The 18,689-nt window shown below is 38.5% G+C and overlaps 1 protein-coding gene across 20 annotated transcripts in view; it reads right to left on the bottom strand.

The window, feature by feature from the left end:
• Window positions 1–18,689, bottom strand: part of VEZT (vezatin, adherens junctions transmembrane protein) — an 83,090-nt gene that overhangs the window by 40,130 nt on the left and 24,271 nt on the right. For 8 of the 20 annotated variants that reach the window (XM_031016565.2, XM_019038998.3, XM_031016566.3 and 5 more), the window contains 2 exons: window positions 8,904–9,035; window positions 3,744–3,833 (listed from right to left, as the gene is read on the bottom strand). In XM_031016565.2, the coding sequence (XP_030872425.1) occupies window positions 3,744–3,833; window positions 8,904–9,035 (222 nt within the window). Of the gene's footprint in view, window positions 1–2,704; window positions 2,743–3,743; window positions 3,834–4,360; window positions 4,434–8,903; window positions 9,036–16,977; window positions 16,997–18,689 lie in introns of those variants that run through there. The other 12 variants (XM_019039000.4, XM_031016562.3, XM_019038999.4 and 9 more) reach the window with 5 other exon arrangements.

Raw genomic sequence — 18,689 nt, 5'->3', positions numbered from 1 at the left:
ATGTACTTCTGCAGCACTTTTATGTTTCATATTTGAACAACTGCCTCTTCTCTCTTCCTACAATTCTGATTCTAACATTAGGAACCACTTAATTTGACATCCCACCCCACTTTCATAAAAACAGAGCAACACAACTCACTTTATACTATTGTTCAGAGGGGAGAAAAAAGGAGCGCAGGAGATGGGGCATGGTAGCTTTTTGAGTAATCTCTGAAATTGATCTTACTATTTGGTTCCCCAATTAGACACAGCCATATTCAATGCAAGTATTAAAAATCAAACTTTTGCTACAAAAGCTTTAGACCATACCTTTTATGAGACTTCTATGTACCTATATAAGGTAAGTTTGAAGAAGCCTAACTAGTTGAAGGCTAAAGCTGACAGAGAGTGGAAAAGCCAGTAATATTCAATGGCAGTGCTCTCTCTTCACAGATATTCTGCTTAATCAGTTACTCACTTTCTTTAACACCATTCCCTGGCATCAGACTTATGTGTAAAACTGGGATAACACCTCCCCAAAACCAACATGCTTAGAGGAAGTATTAATAGCATTAGGAATATCTGATTTAAGAATGTGACAAACCGACTGGGCACTGTGGTTCACCCCTGTAATCCCAGCACTTTGGGAGGCTAAGGCGGGCAGATCACTTGAGGCCAAGAGTTCAAGACCAGCATGGCCAACATAGTGAAACCTCATCTCTACTAAAAATACAGATATTAGCCAGGTTTGGTGGCGTGCACCTGTAGTCCCAGCTACTTGTGAGGCTGAGGCACAAGAATTGCTTGAGCCTGGGAGGCAGAGGTTGTAGTGAGCCGAGATGGTGCCACTGCACTGCAGCCTGAAAAATAGAAGGAGACTCTGTCTCAAAAAAAAAAAAAAAAAAAGTGATCAACCAATAACCTACAATCATCTATGAATACAAATAAACTTGAAAGGCACCAAGACACTCCAAATAACTAAAACAATGTTATCTTAGTGATTAGATTGACTCATATAGAGGAAAAACTTGAACTATATTCTGATTATTATAACTGTTTAAATTGAATCAGATTAATGAATTAAGTTTCTTTCTTAAGGATAAAATGTAAAATTAGATATTACTCTTTGATTATAAAAATAAGAACTGCAGAAAACATGTTAACTGTGTTACAAGGTAACAATCAAACTACCGGAAAAATTGACACCTGCAAATTAAGAAACATGTCATGACAGTCCTATTTGGACTGGGAAGCCCAGATCCAGGTCTCAAACAAATGAAGAAACTGAAAAGGTGCTAATTCTGATCGATTTAAATATTAGCAGGTATCACCTGCATGGCTGGAGGCTCTATGCTCCTGGGATGTGTACTATGTAAACTTTGGCACATTTTCAACAAGTCTGAGTGCCAGGACTTAGTGTCTAGCTTTATATCCTTGCTCCACAACTTAAGCATGTTAATAAGCTCTCTGTGCCAGTTTCCTCTTTGGCAAAAGTGGGATAATAACAGTAGCTACTTCACAGGGTTGTTATGAGGATTAAATAAGTCAGTATCTATAAAATACCAAGAAGAGTGGCTCATAGTAAGCACTGTATGTTAGCTATTACTGTTGTCACTATCTATGCAATAACTGAAACAATAAAGAAAAGCACACGTTGGATATATTACAATACAAAAACTTATAGAACACAAAGTAATTATTACTAGGTTGATGCAGAAAATAAGAAACACAATAGGTTGAAGTTTCGGGAAAGCTTTGAGAAAAAGCTAGGAGTGCTTATTGAAAAGATTCTAATGGATCAAGAAAAAAAAAACAAAACAGAAAGTATTCCATCACAGTATAAGAGCACAAACATAGACATACAGAATAAGTATGGAATAAAGGAAAATGAAGACTGGGTTCATTGATACAAATACTGGTGGACAAAGCTGGAAAGGTAGGTTACGGCCAAATTATGCAGTCTTTAGTGCTGACGTGACAAATTTGGACTTGATTTGATTGATACAGATCTTTCTAGGATCTAAATAGGGAAGTGGCATGAGAAAGTACTTAGGAATTCCTTTCTGCATGGATGAAATGAAAGGTTATGAGAAGGCACAGATAAAAAATTAAGAGATTTTGATTTCTTTTTCCTTAGGGATGAAGAAGGGAACTTATTCATTTGTCAGTATTCTTCAAAGATCTTAATCACTTTGGATATCATGGGGCTTTTGATACAAGGATCAAATAAGATAACATGTGTGAAAGCACTTTATAGGCTAAAAGGCACTTAAAAAGTGCCATTACCACTACCCATCATGGTTGCTATAAAGGATTTTTTTAATTTTTAAGAAAAGTACTATAAAAATGAACATTAGTAAAATGTTCAGATATCACAGAGCAATTGCCAATATTCTTACAAAAGAAATGAGGGCCTGCTTCAATATCTGTATAGCTAACAACATTTTAAATACGTCACAATCAAGGGGAAAAAGTCAAGCAATCTCACGCCAAAAGCCAACTTGGCAATTTCTTGTTCCATTACTAGTAAACTAATCCTTAGGTATGTATTCTTATAGTTCTCCATAATATAGGCACAAAAGAGATGCATACAGAAGCTGGCACTGTATAGTGAAACATCACATGAAACATGTGGCCAGTGACACAGAATCAAGAATGAAAAGACCAGGCCTAGGCAGACTATGACTAAATCACAGAAAAATGTATATGGATCCATATACCTTACCACAGTCCTAGTATCACTGAAGAATGAGATGGCTCCACCTGGATAAAAATGGCATTATATGTAGACGATAAGACACTTCATTGACCTTCTCAATACACCTTCAACAAAGATGAAACCCTGAACAAAGAACTTGACAATTTGGATTGCTAAAAAAGTAATTTTAGTCAGCCGAAAAATAATAATACTTGAGCTAGAGAGGTCGTATGCTATAGCAGAAAGAGCATGGCTTTGGAACCAAGAGACCTGGGTTCAAATTCTGGCTCTATCACTTTCTAGCTGAACATTTTTAGACAATTCACTCAGTAAGTTATTAAAACAGATTGTCTGAACCTTGGTTTTCTCATTACTGAAGTAGACTAAATCTTATAGTGTTGTTTAGATTACCAAATCAAAATGTGAAAGCACTTTGTAAACAATCTCCTTACAAATGTTAATTTACAGGAATGATAATTCTTAAGGTTACAGGCCAGCAGAGATCCTGAAACCTGCTTACTTGTAACTACATTACTCCTTCTGGGAGCCATGAGAACCACATAACTTGAATTTTTAGGCTATACTCCCTGGATTTTGTATTGTTAGGACGTCAGAAGGTTGAAGTATTTCCCCCCTGGAGTTCTGTTACAGCAGAGAGTAGAAAAAAACAAAGCCTCACAAAAATCACAAAGACCTTTCAGGTTGACTGTTTCGAGTCTTTGGGAAATTCTGTGATTTAACAGATTGAATTGATCCCACTAATGACATATTCCTTTACCTATAGAGAGGGATACCTGTCAATGGAGGAAGAGGGCAACAGTAAATTAGCGATCTAACAAATAAAGTTTCAATAACTACCAGAGTATTCCATTCTGAGTGGCTAATAACCTCTTTAAAAGCTATAAACAATACCAGTAAGCCCAAATTAAAAGATCCTGAGTTACTGCAGAATCTCTAGTAAAAATCAATTGCTGCCCAAATTGATAGCAAAACAAATTCTGATTCACCAATTATTTCACTAATAACCTAGAACCCTGAAAAGTGGCAAAAAGAAGTGACCACTTACCAACTTGTGAAGTAAGTCATCTTTCTTATTGCACTGAGAAAAAAAAATCCAACTTTTGATGGTTTCAGCCACTTTTAACAGGATACCTTGCTGAAGGAAATGAATGACATTGTATAGGATTATTAAAAGCATACCCAAACAGCAGAAAAACTTCAAATTACTTACCTCCAATCAATGAGAATTTATATCAGAAAAGGAAGAAAAAAATTGTCCAGGTTATATACCTTGTCAGTACATCTCAGCCTCCTTATTAGTTCCTAAATTTTGTTGCATATCAGGATCACCCGGAGATTTTAGTTAGAAACATATTCTTGGGCCCCCAAACTAAAGATTCTGATTCAATACATTTGGAATGAGGCCTGAAAATCCGATTTTTAAAGAGCAGGCAGAAGTCATTCTGAAGCAGCCCATTTATCCTGGGAAGACTATGTACTATGTCAACATGATGATAGTATTTATTTCAGAAAGAAAAATCATAGGGTGGTTACAAGTTCTCAAATATTAAGACCATTTCATTCCACAATACTAAGTCAAAAAGATACTTTGACCATTTTAGAAAAACTGTCATATATTGATAAAAAAGCTTTACTACTGAATCAACCAAAAATTCAATTTACCTTAATAGCCCATTCCTTGAGCATGCCAGTAAGTGCAGTTTATATTCATTGAGTGATTACTATATCCCAGGTACTGCAAAGGGTCATGGGAAAAAAGATAAATACATGTAACTATTGTTTTCAAGAACTTAGTATAGAAGAAGAGACAATATAAAGAATTACAATCAATGTAAAGTCTGAAAAAGTATTGGAAAAGAGGAGGTCAGAGAGGAGCTAACACTGGAGTTCAGTCCTAACGGATGAGTAGAAATTTAACAAAGAAGGGAAGAACGAGTTGGGCACGGTGGCTCATGCCTGTAATCCCAGCACTTTGGGAGGCCGAGGAGGGCGGAGCACCTGAGGTCAGGGGTTCGAGACCAGCCTGACCAACATGGAGAAACCCCGTCTCTACGAAAAATACAAAATTAGCCAGGCATAGTGGTGCATGCCTGTAATCCCAGCTACTCGGGAGGCTGAGGCAGGCGAATCACTTGAACCCGGGAGGCAGAGGTTGTGGTGAGCCGAGATCGCGCCATTGCACTCCAGCCTGGGCGACAAGAGCGAAACTGCATCTCAAAAAAAAAAGGAGAAGATCACTTCAGTCAAGGGAAGAGGATGAAGGAAAGAGCCATTAAAGCACATGTCATGGGGATGGTGGTGCACTCCAGGACAGTTATGACCCAAGGGAAGAAGGGATTAGTAAGGAAGTTAAAAAGGTACACTGAGATAGGTTTTAAAGGATCTTAGACTTACACACCATAATAGTATGAACATTATCCTGTAGGGTGTGAGGAGCTACCAAAGATTTTTATGCAAGGAAGCAAAACAATAAAGAAAAATAATTGGCAATAGTGCAGGGGCTAAACTGGCAGGGTATGATTGTAGACAAGAAGCATGATTAAAAGGATATTCAAGGCCGGGGGCGGTGGCTCCCGCCTGTAATCCCAGCGCTTTGGGAGGCCGAGGTGGGTGGATCACAAGGTCAGGAGCTCGAGATCAGCCTGGCCAACATAGTGAAACCCCGTCTCTACAAAAAATACAAAAAATTAGCCGGGCGTGAGTAGCTATAATCCCAGCTACTCAGGAGGCTGAGGCAGGAGAATCGCTTGCACCCGGGAGGTGGAGGTTGCAGCGAGCTGAGATCGCACCACTGCACTCAAGCCTGGGCAACAGCGCGAGACTCCATCTCAAAAAAGAGAAAAGAAAATTAATCACCCAGCTAAATAACAATAAAGGCCTTTAAATTAGGTAATGAGTACAAAAAAGATCATGAATAAGAGTTAGATTTAAGAGACACAGAAGCTGACTTGACGTATCACTTGATGACCAAGGCTATGTCAGCGCGATTGGAAATGGTATGGTAACTGAGAGGGTGGTGATTTGGGACTATTAAAAAGAACATTTTTTGTTTGTTTGTTTTGGGGGTATCTGAGGGGGTAGTGATTTGGGACTATTAAAAGGAACATTTTTTGTTTGTTTGTTTTGGGGGTGTCTGAGGAAGTCCTATTTTAGACCAGTTGAATCTGAGCTTTGTGGGGCACATGTAGATGAAAATGTCTAACAAGCACCTGGAACTCAGCAAAGCCTGGAGAATGGACATAAGTGGCAAGAAAGTAGATGAGATCCCCAGAGAAGATATCAAGCCAACGAGAAGCCTGCTGCTAAAACTCTATGGAATGAATTTAAGAATAATCACAGGAAAAGAAACCAGAAAAAGAGACAGAATGAATATTCATAGTAAGAATATCAGGGCAGACTACTTAACAACTACTAACAAGCATATGCAAAAATAAAGTTAAAAAAGAGAGAGCAATTAATGCTAAGGATGGTTTCATTAAGAACTCATAGAAAAACGGCTTTTCAGAGGAAATAACTGATACTTCATTCCTTGAACAGAATTTTGGGAGCAATTCTAAACATACATTCCCTGACAATGAGCTAAACAATATAACAAGTTTTCTAAAATTTAGCTCTCCCCAAATTAGGAAAAAAATTGGTCGGGCATGGTGGCTCATGCCTGTAATCTCAGCAGTTTGGGAGGCCAAGGTAGGTGGATCACTTGAGGTCAGGAGTTCAAGACCAGCCTAGCCAACAAGGTAAAACCCCATCTCTACTAAAAATACAAAACTTGGCTGGGCGTGGTGGCCTGTGCCTGTAATCCCAGCTACTTGGGAAGCTGAGGCAGGAGAATTGCTTGAACCTGGGAGATGGAGGTTGCAGTGCACTAATATTGCATCACTGCCCTCCAACCTGGGCGACAGAGTGAGACTCCGTCTCAAACAAAAAAAAAAAAAGAACTTCATTTTAGAAAAATATAGATCCTACAGTTAAAAACTTGTCTTAGAAATGTGCAATATGGCTGGGTGTGGTGGCTCACATCTGTAAGGCCAAGGTAGGAGGATTGCTTGAAGTCAGGAGTTTGAGACCAACCTGGGCAACATAGTGAGTGGCAATTTTTAAATCTTTACAAAAAATAAAGAAGAAAATTAGCTGGGCATGGTGGCACATGTCTGTGGTCCCAGGTACTTGGGAGGCAGAGGTGGGAGGATCACTTGGGCCCAGGAAGTGAAGGCTGCAGTGAATTGTAATCACACCACTGCATTCCAGCCTGGGTGACAGGGGAAGACCCTATCTCAAATAAATAAATAAATAAATAAAATGAAGACAAAACAAACTTTCTAGACATATGATAATTTTTTTGAGATGAGGTCTTGCTATGTTGCCCCGGCTGGTCTCCAACACTTGGGCTCAAGTGGTCCTTCTGCCTCAGCCTCCCAAAGTGCCAGGATTATAGACATGAGCCATTGTGCCCAGCCTGGTAATTTTTTAAAACAACCTCTGGCTATGCTTTTTATTGTTCCTCAATTTCTGAGGGGATTCAATTTTAGACTCTCACTTGACTTATTTATAAACTAGCAACAACATTTCTATATATAAAAATATTTGTCATAAATGACAATAATACCTATAAAACCCAAGTTTGTATCAAAACAAAACAAAACAAAAAATTAGAGGTCAATGACCATCTGCTGCTTTAAGACTATCCCCTGGCCATTCTTTGTTTTGTGTTGCCAAGTAACCTCAAATCCAAGCTTATTAAATAGCCTATTATATACAAACCACTTCCCAGGAACATTCACACTTAAAAGGGGCACAGGGAAGAAATGGTATAAACGGAGGACTAGGAAAACTGGTTCTGATCCATGTGAGCTCTAACTCTCCTAACTCTCACCTTCTGGGTGTTAGTCAAAAAATTCTCCAGTGTTTACTAGACTATTACAAATGGGCCAGCTTGGTTACCTCACATTTTAGGTGTCTTTGTAAGAAGATTGGGGAAAGGATCCTTCTGCCAATCCATACTTTCCCTGTAAATGACTAATTGAAAGTTTTAAATGCTCCTCTCAATAGTGATAAAACACTGATTAAACTAGAATGCTCAAGGAATGAGGAAATTTGGTTATATTTTTTCTATTAAATTACAATTCCTTTGGTTACAACTAAAATATACTAGACATGTAGACAGAGGTTAAGAACATAAACTCGGAGTAAAGTACAGGTTCTAATCCCAACTCTACCTCTTACAAGCTAAGTAACCTATGATAATTTATAATCCTCCTATGCTTCAGCTGTCTCATCTAAAAATAGAGTAAATTTCTTTCTTTTTCTTTGAGACACAGTTTTGCTCTTGTTGCCCAGGCTGGAGTGCAATGGCACGATCTTGGTTCACTGCCACCTCCGCCTCTCAGGTTCGAGCGATTCTCCTGCCTCAGCCTCCCGAGTAGCTGGGATTACAGGCGCCTGCCACCACGCCCAGCTAATTTTTCCATTTTTAGTAGAGACAGGGTTTCACCGTGTTGGCCATGCTGGTCTCGAACTCCTGACCTCAGGTGATCCACTCGCCTTGGCCTCCCAAAGTGCTGGGATTACAGGCGTGAGCCACCACGCCTGGCCCATAAATTTCTTATTTTAGTAAACATGGCTAGCAGGACATAAATGAATCCAGAAAATGCATTTTGTAGAACATAATTAATGGAGATTTTTCTAGTATCTCGGCCTCACAATGCTGGACATCGACTATGAGATATTTACTGTATAAAAGTATTTAATTCTATAGATAAAAAAGTCACCAGAAGTTATGCTCACTCCATTATCTACCCTGGAAACTATGTTTAAGAAATATCAATTTGCTTTCTTGTCATTCATGCTGTTTTTTAAAAAAAAGATTCAAAGAGAAAAATCCAGTTAGTAGAGGATTCCTATTAGTTGTGCTCTCACTAAAGTTTTAGCATATTTTTTTTGGTTCTGTTTGGATAGCATCAATATTTAAATAAGTAATGTATTTTAATTCTCTACCAGATTATTTCCTCACTGGATATAAATTACCTACAAAGTATTCCAAAGCAGTAAGGATTCATGTTTATCTAACAGAAAGTTTTGTACTATTGATGAAATAAATAGTCTTACCAGTGTGAGGGAGGATATGGAAGTGCTTAAGAAGTATCTGAATAGCCAGTAAGGTAAAGTGCAAAAGATTCAGCCAGAAAGAATGAGCATGCTTTCTTACTTTTGGTAGGACTCTTGTAGGAGGCTTTTGTTGTCCCTCTGTTGTGCATTTTTCTGTTTTTGGTGACAAAGAAGAACATATTTCAAAGTCTGTGTGTCCCAGATCCTGTAAGTATTGGTAAAGGGGAGAATTCTGAAAAAGACATAAAATAAAGCAAATTTCAAGATCATTACTACTTCAAAAGTTTCGGGGGCCAAACTTAATACCAGACTTCACTATTGTGACCAGTATGTCCAAATTCTTTAAGGCTTCTTCTATAAGAACTGAATTATCTGTTATAATACAATGCCATTTAACACAAACAAATCAACAAACAATTCAACAGAGGAACCCAAAAAACGAAAAACTCTAAATAAAACACACAGATTTTTTTTTTTGTGAGTACCAGCAAGAAAAAATGAATTTAGGAATATAAATAGATTGTTAAGCAATTTCACTGTCCCAAATTTTATAGTCTTAGACTGCTTCAAAATAGCCAATGTTATAGATAACTCAAACGACAATGTTATTACTCAAAGCCAAGAATAATTAAACAATGATTATATTGTATAAATTATAATATTTTTATCATCTCATCATATCCCTTAATTCATTCAAGCACAAATACGTATTATCTACCATATGCTCAGCACTGTGAACAAACTTAAAACTCTTCAATAATGTTACCTTAGATAAGCTATATCTTACATACGAGCATATGACAAATAGGACACAGTACGGCTAGCAAAAGCATTAGAACACAGAGGTTAAGAATACAATCTGCTGGGCACAGTGGCTCATGCCTGTAATCCCAGCACTTTGGGAGGACAAGGTGGGTGGATCATCTGAGGTGAGGAGTTTCAGACCAGCCTGGCCAACATGGTGAAATGCTGACTCTACTAAAAATATAAAAATTAGCCAGGCATGAAGGCTTGTGCCTGTAATCCCATCTACTCGGGAGGCTGAGGCAGGAGAATCGCTTGAACCCAGGAGGCAAAGGTTGCAGTGAGCCGAGATCACACCACTGCACTCCAGCCTGGGCGACAAGAGCAAAACTCCATCTCAAAACAAACAAACAAACAAAAACCAATCTACAGATTCAAATCCCGACTCTGCCTCTTACTAGCTAAGTAACCAGGAAATTTATAATCCTTTTGTGCATCAGCTGTCTCATCTAAAAATAGCAGTAATAGCACTTAGTTCATAGAGTTCTTATGAAAATTAAATTAATATAAAGCATCTGGGACAGTCCTTGCCACATAGTAAGCACTCCATTTATACTTTTAACTATATATAAGCTATGTGGAAACAGCACAGATTTTCGGAACAGACCAAAAAAAAAAAAAAAAATCACCCCAACCCCATCAAACAGAAATATCAGTGTCACTACTGGATGAAAATCTACTGGACAACTATTTCTGAACAGCAAGCTTAAATTTTAACTTTCAACCTTCTCTAAAGCATACAGTTGGTGACATGTTTAAAAATAAATCTTGGCTGGGGGCGGTGGCTCACGCCTGTAATCCCAACACTTTGGGAGGCTGAGGCAGGCAGATCATCTGAGGTTAGGAGTTCAAGACCAGCCTGGCCAACATGGTGAAACCCTGTCTCTACTAAAAATATAAAAATCAGCCGGGCATGATGGCAGGTGCCTGTAATCTCAGCTACTCAGGAGGCTGAGGCGGGAGAATGGCTTGAACCTGGGAAGCGGAGGTTGCAGTGAGCCGAGATTACGCCATTACATTCCAGCCTGGGTGACAGAGCAAGACTTTGTCTCACAAAAAAAAAAAAAAATTAAAAATTAAAAAATAAAATAAATCTTGATTCCATTCAATGAAATATTTAAATCTCCAAAAAGACTGCAATTAGGTGGGGGGAGGGGGGGAGGGATAGCATTAGGAGATATACCTAATGCTAAATGACGAGTTAATGGGTGCAGCACACCAGCATGGCACATGTATACATATGTAACTAACCTGCACATTGTGCACATGTACCCTAAAACTTAAAGTATAATAATAATTTAAAAAAAAGACTATAATTAGGTTTTAGAGATAAAACAACAGAAAAAAAAAAGAGCAACACAGTTAAAGTACTATGTGGCAAAATCTTAACTAAGTATTTTACTTTTATCTTCTCAGTTAAGGTTCACAACAATAAAAGTTATTATTATCATCATTATCATTATTATTTTTATTCCAATTCCACAGATGAGGAAACGGGTTCACTCAGTTAGAAAAAGCAGGATTATACTCTATTACCTAAAATAAGAAACAGTCCCTTCCATGTCTATTAAGGAAGACACCAAAAAGTTACTTATAGTTTAGTACAAATACACCAAGCAAGTTAACAATGTCAGGAAAGTATTTGGATACTATGGAAACAGGAGAGATACCTAAGATAGACCAAGACATTTAGGGAATATATTCTTGCATTCAGAAGAATAAGGAAGAGTGGGAATCTGCTGGACTGGTAGCAATTTGTGGAATATCAATTTGAGAGAACAGGAATTGAGTCAAATGCCTTTCTTTTAAGCTATGTTTAATCTCTTTTTTAAGAAAAATATTTTTTAAAAAAGTAATATATCCCTCTACCAGATTTAAAATTTCTGGCAGCACAAATGGTTAATCTTGATATCACCCATAATGTATATTCAAATATTGCCTTGAATTACTGAATCTGCATTTTCAAAGTGAACTGTGAACCCCACCCTGCTCTTGCCCCAGTGGGGGCAAAAGAACAAGAATGCCAGTTCATTTGTTTGGGCCGACCTTACATACTTTAAAAAAAACATTGTTTTTAAGGCAGTAGAACCCTTTCTTCAAATGAACTCCCATGGGGAAGAACAATAAATAAGATGGATCAAAGGGAAGTTACTCTAACTCTGGGTCAGCAGCCTTTTTCGGTAAAAGGCCAGATCGTAAATATTTCAGACTCTGCAAGCCATATGGTCTCTGTCACAACTAATCAAGTTTGCTGCTGTAGTGAGAAAACAGACTCAGCCAATACATAAACTAATGAGTATGGCTATGTCCCAATAAAACTTTATTTATAGACACTGAAATTTGAACTTCATATAATTTTCATATGTCACAAAATATTTTGATATTTTCCCCAGCTGTTTAAAAACATTTTAAAAACCTGCCATACAAAAATGGGGGTACGGGTCACGGTGGCAAATCCGGCCCAAAAACCTTAATTTGCTGATTCCTGTTCTTTTTGTTTGTTTTCTGTTTTTCTTTTTCTTTCTTTCTATCTTTTTTTTTTTTTTTTGAGATAGGGTCTCACTGTGTTGTCCAGGCTGGCCTAGAACTCCTGGGCTCAAGCTATCCTCTGGCTTCAGCCTCGTGAGTAGCTGGGACTACGGGTGCAAGACATCGTGCCCTCCTCTCCTAATAAAAGACTCACTCAAAACCAGGAGACAAACTCTTGACTGCTAACTGTTCTCTGGCAAGAGACTTAGAGAGTCGAGATGAGTACAAACTTTTTATTGAGATTATAATGCCCTTTTTTACTGTACAGATAGCAGATGCTCTCTCATCAGTGACCCCAACGTCCTTTCCTTTTCCACTTTATGTCACAGATCACAAAATAACAAAATGTAGTATAGATTGTTTTTTAAAAAATGATAACCAGAAGAGAAACAAGAATACTTTTTTCTTCAAATATGTTCTGTATATAAGCTGAGGGCATATATACACACTCAGTTTGGATCACCATAACCTGGAACACTTGCTATTTCACATTTCACAATGATAGCACATTAATCATTCACTTTATATATCACAGATCATATCCAACAGTATCATGTGATACAGTAAATTCTACTAGTAGTTTATTCTGCTTTTTCTGCAAATACAATTTCTCATTAACTTTTTGGCTGGTTTCACAGGCTTCTTGTTAAAGGTGTGGCACACCCATTTGTACTATATAACTATGAGTGATTCCTCAGTAGTTTTGGTTTCTTCCCCATCATTAGTAACAGATCAGTTTTATCCCAGAAAGCACTGTTTTACAGTTCTGGAAAAATCTGGCTTACCAAGGTGATCACCATACTTTGTTTCATGGCTGTATGTAACAAAGCATTTGTCAAAGTTTCATGGAAGACAACCTTTGGAGACTGAGGTGAATGTATTGCAGGTTTAATAAAATGTAATTTCTAGTTATCTACTATTATATTTCATATTTGCATTTTTCTATTTTTGGCTGTTAGTGCAAATCATATTACTTCCTAACACATGTAAACCCAGATACTGTATGAACACTATGAACACTCAAGTTCTATTCATTATGCTTACATTAATTCTTTTAAAATGTTTAGGAATAAAATTGCTATCACTTTTTCTCTGAAACTGTCAAATAACTTGTGTATTATTTAATAGATCTCAGAAAACCATATCCTAACCAGTAGTTCTCAACTTATTTGGTCTCAGCTCTCCTCATAATCTTAAAAATTATGGAGAGCCCCAAAGAGCTTTTGTTTACATGGACGTCTAATGACATCATATTAGAACTCAAAACTAAAATTTAAAAAAACTTATTATTTTACTTGAAAAGAGCAATAAACCTGTTACAATGTTAAACAACATATGTTAATGAAAAAATTCTCCAAAATGAAAAAAATTTATTGAGAAGAACAGATTGTTTTACACTTTTTGCAAATCTCTTTATTGTTTGGCTTAATAGAAAATTGCTGGATACTTATATCTGCTTCTGCATTCAATGTGTTGCAATGTATTGTTTTGGGTGAAGTATACAGAAAAATCAAGGCTTACACAAATAATATAGTTGGAAAGCCAGAAGTATTTTAATAGTCTTTTCTGATCATTGTAGTATCAAAGAAGAATAGCCGTATCAAAACAAGTAATAGTTTCAAATAGCTAAATGTTAACGTAGAATATGCAACCATCTGATGAGCTTTTTGTACTCTGTATACACACATGAGAATGACAGTGACAAAGGCAAATAATGTCTTAGTATTAAAACCTGATCACTCAACATAATTTATTTTGACTTTTTTTCTTTTACAGCAAGGGGAGGCTCCCTATTGCAACTGTTCTGACCACTATATTTTAAAGGTTTTGGGATATTAGGCTTATACACTAATAAATACAGGGAAATATTTATTTTTCATAAAGTATTAGATGGTAGCTTTAGAAATGGGTGTTTTTGTGCAGAGGGTAAGGCAGAGTAGGTAGTTGTCTCTATTATGACTTTTCCTTGGTTCAAGCAAAATAAAACCGCAAATGTTTTATTTAAGTTGTTTTTTTGAAGAGAAATCATTAACACTGGATTCAAACTATAATTTTGAACTATTGGAGAATGCTACTGATGCCAAAAGAAATATGAGAAACCTCAGACATAGCATGTGGGAGCTCCTCAGGAAATCTTTGTGGTTCACTATTCCTGTAAGTTTTAGCTGACAGAAAACACATATCATAACACCAGAAAGAATTTTGCTAAATGAAAAACAGCCAAGAACCTTTGGTTGCGCTAAGATTGTTCTGGTGGCCGAAACATTTTTGCAATAAAAATAAACAAAAATAGACAGGAAAATCCCACATTTTTGCCGAAGAAAGCTCTTTAAGAAAATGTCTCATCCAAGTCCTACACTACTGACACTTCTTGCCAGCCCTGCTCCCTGCAGGCCCCACATAAAGATATCAGATCTGGGTGGGTGTGGTGGCTCACGCCTGTAATCCCAGCACTTTGGGAGGCCAAGGCGGGTGGATCACTTGAGGTCAGGAGTTCGAGACCAGTTTGGCCAACATGGTGAAACCCCGTCTCTACTAAAAACACAGAAATTAGCCAGGCATGGTGGCAAATGTCTGTAAACTCAGCTACTCGGGAGACTGAAGCAGGAGAATCCCTTGAACCCAGGAGGTGGAGGTCGCAGTGAGCTGAGATCCCGCCACTGCACTCCAGCCTGGGCAACAGAGTGAGACTCCGTCTCAAAAAAAAAAAAAAAAAAGAAAAAGAAAAAAAAGAAAAGATATCAGATCTCCCAGATGTATAAAGTCCAACCATTCACTTATGGCAGTGCTTGTTTTCTACATGATTCATGATGTATTCTGTACAAGTGCCAGTGTCATTACTACATCATTGCTGGTTAGCTTTTATTGGAGACAGGGTCTTTCTCTGTCACCCAGGCTGGAGTGCAATGGCACGATCATAGCTTACTATAGCCTCAACCTCTGGAGGTCAAGCAATCTTCCCACCTCAGCCTCTGAGTGGCTGGGACTACAGGTGCAAGCCACCATACTCAGATAATTTTTAAATTTATTGTAGAGATGGGGTGTTGCTATGTTTCTCTGGCTGGTCTCCAACTCCTGGCCTCAAGGGATCCTCCTGCCTCAGCCTCCTGAGTCACTGGGATTATAAGCATGAGCAGTTCTACCTGGCTACAGTGCTTTTATTATTAGCTTCACTCTTTTAAACTGCTTTAAACTCTTACAGATAGAACAAGTTGTAAGCTTTCAGGTCTTGGGCCAGAGAAGAATGGGCCAAAGATGGCAGAATTAGGCAACTGATTCAATAATAAATACTTACTGAACATCTTCCATGTCAGGCAACATGTAGGCACAGGGGATAAAACAAAACAGGAACAGTTTTTCCTAAAAAGTTTTATCTTGTAATACTTCTGATAAAACCATAGTTCATCAAGCTTTCAACATTACCAAGGAAATATTGAGTGCTCTGGTACTTTCTAGGTATGCTCCGTTTCCAGAAAAATCCTCTCCCTGTTTCGGCTTCCTTAAGCACAAAGTAAGAATGCTATGGGACTCTTAAACTTGTTCAGGTAGTAAAACAAAACTCACAACACTCTGAGAAACAAGATAAAAAGGTGGTATTTTTATTTTTTATTTTTTGAGACAGAGTCCCCCTTTCACCCAGGCTGGAGTGCAGTGGCACGATCTTGGTTCACTGCAACCTCCACCTCCCGGGTTCAAGTGATTCTCCTGCTTCAGCCTCCCAAGTAGCTGGGATTACAGGCATGCGCTACTACACCCAGCTAAGTTTTTGTATTTTTAGTAGATATGGGGTTTCACCACGTTGGCCAGGCTGGTCTTGAACTCCTGACCTCAAATCATCCGCCCACCTCAGACTCCCAAAGTGCTGGGATTACAGGCATGAGCCACCTTGCCTGGCCAAAAGTGGTATTTTAAAATACAGAATTTTGTGCTAAACCAAATGTCATCTTATGCTACAAAATAAGCTAAATACAGAGTATGGAAATCCTGCAGATCAAATTATTTAGTTTCTATGACTCAAGGACATATCTAAATAAATAATGAAATGCATTTGTCTTTAAAAAAAAAAAAACACACCAAAAAAAATTACCAAATTTCTTCAACAAATAAATGACTTTTAAAAAGGTGAGAGGCAGGAGACTGAGGTGGGAGGGAGGACGGTTTAAGCCTGGGAGGCAGAGGTTGCAGTGAACTGAGATCACACCATTGCACACCAGCCTGGATGACAGGGCCAGATCTTGTCTCAGAAAAAAAAAAAAAGAGGCAAGAGGGTGGGGAAAGACTAAAGTGACGTATCACCCAAATGCAACGTAGGGACTTGTTTTGGATTCTGCTTGGAACAACTGTAAGAAGGCATTTTTGAGAATTTAAGGAAGCCCAAACACAGGCTAGGTATTAGATATTAGGAAATTATTATTAATTTTGTCAGATGAGATAATTATATTGGGGTTCTCATTATCTATTTATTTAGAAACAGGGTCTCGTTCTGTCACCCATGCAGTGGTGTGCATAGCTCACTGCAGCCTCAAACTCCTGGGCTCAAGGAATCCTCCCACCTCAACCTCCTGTGTAGCTGGTACTACAGGTATGTGCCATTATGTCCGGCTAATTGTTTTTTATTTTAGAGACAGGGTCTCACTATGTTGCCCAGGCTGGTCTCCAACCCCTGGGCTCATGTGATCCTCCCACCTCGGCCCAAAGCACTGGGATTATAGGTGTAAGGCACTGTGCCTGGCCGGAGTTATCTTGAAAAAGGAAAAAAAAAAAAAAAGAGTTCTTAGTCTGTTTTGTGTTGCTGTAACAGAATACTTGACACTGCATATTTTATAAAGAAAGAAGCTTACTTAGCTCATAGTTCTGCAGGCTGGGAAGTTCAAGAGCATGCCACTGGCTTCTAGCAAGGGCTCTGCTGCCTAGATATAATATGGTAGAAGGTCAAAGCGGGAGTGGGTATGTGCAAAGGGGCCAAGCCCTAAGAATGTCCTTACTTTATAACAACCTGCTCTTTCAGGAACTAATCAGTTCCCAAGAGAACTAATTCAGTTTTGAGAGAGCAAGAACTCACTCACTATTGTGAGAATGGCACCAAGCCATCCATGAAAGTGGAGCCTCATGACCTAAATGCCTCCCATTAGGTCCTACCTCTTAAAGGTTCTACCTCCCAACATCGTAGCATGGCAATTAAATTTCAACATGAGTTTTGGCAGGGACAAACCACACCTAAATCACAGCAAGTACTTGTCTGTTAGAGATACATACTGATACATTTATAGGTGAAATTAGGTAATGTCTGATATTTGCTTTATTTTTATTTATTTATTTATAACAGGCCAAATGGGAGTCACATGGTATTTGCTTTAAAATACACCAAGAAAAAAGATGGGGGAGGATGAGAGGAATAGATGAGACAGTTTGGTAAAATGTTAACAGCTGCTGAAGCTGAAGCGGAAGCTGAGTGATGGGTAAATGGAGCTTTTTTTTTTTTTTTTGAGATGGTGTCTCACTCTGTCACCCAGGTTGGAGTGCAGTGGCACTATCTCTGCTCACGGCAACCTCCAAGTGATCCTCCCATCTCTGTCTCCCAAGTAGCTGGGACCACAGGCATGCACCACCACCCCCAGCTCACTTTTTGTATTTTTGGTAGCGATGGGGTTTCACCAGGTTGCCCAGGCTGGTCTGGAACTCCTGAGCTCAAGTGATCTGCCCACCTCAAACCTCCCAAAGTGCAGGAATTACAGGCATAAGCCACCAGGCCTGGCCATGGAGTTTTCATTGTAGTATTCTCTCCCTTAAAATACATTTTTAAGGTCTATAATAAAAGTCTTTTAAAAATCAGATGCTAGGTTTTCCTAAAGTCTGGCATAAAAGGCTTAAGAAAATACTATGGAACAAAAATGTAAACTCGAAAAAATTCAACCTATTATTATAATCTGGGGAAAATATCATTTTACTGATTTTTTTTTTTTTTTTTGGTGAGATGGAGTTATGCTCTTGTCGCCCAGGCTGGAGTGCAATGGCGCCATCTCGGCTCACTGCAACCTCCGCCTCCCAGGTTCAAGTGATTCTCCTGCCTTAGCCTCCCAAGTAGCTGGGATTACAGGAGCCAGCCACCACGCCCAGCTGACTTTTGTATTTTTACAAATACACGGTTTTACCAGGTTGGCCAGTCTGGTCTTGAACTCCTGACCTCAGGTGATCTGCCTGCCTCAGCCTCCCAAAGTACTGGGATTACAGGCGTGAGCCACCACGCCCGGCCCATTTTATTAGATTTTAAAACACTCCACACGTAGTCCCAGCTGCTGAGGATGCCTGCTTGAGCCCAGGAGTTTGAGGCTGTAGGGCCTATGATCACACTTGTGAATAGCTACTGCACTCCAGCCTAGGCAACATAACAAAATCCTGTCTCTAAAAAAGAAAAGAAAACAAAACAAAATAAAAACCAGAAAAAACCCATTAGAGTCTTACAAACTTCTATCTAATAGTCTCAGGTGATTTTATTTTTATTTTTATTTTTTTTAGAGATGGGGTCTCACTATGCTGCCCAGGCTGATCTTGA

Source organism: Gorilla gorilla, chromosome 10, assembly GCF_029281585.2.
Source record: "Gorilla gorilla gorilla isolate KB3781 chromosome 10, NHGRI_mGorGor1-v2.1_pri, whole genome shotgun sequence".
NCBI classification, from domain to species: Eukaryota; Metazoa; Chordata; class Mammalia; order Primates; family Hominidae; genus Gorilla; species Gorilla gorilla.
Note: the sequence above shows the minus strand (reverse complement) of the source record. Positions and strands in the feature narration are given on the sequence as shown.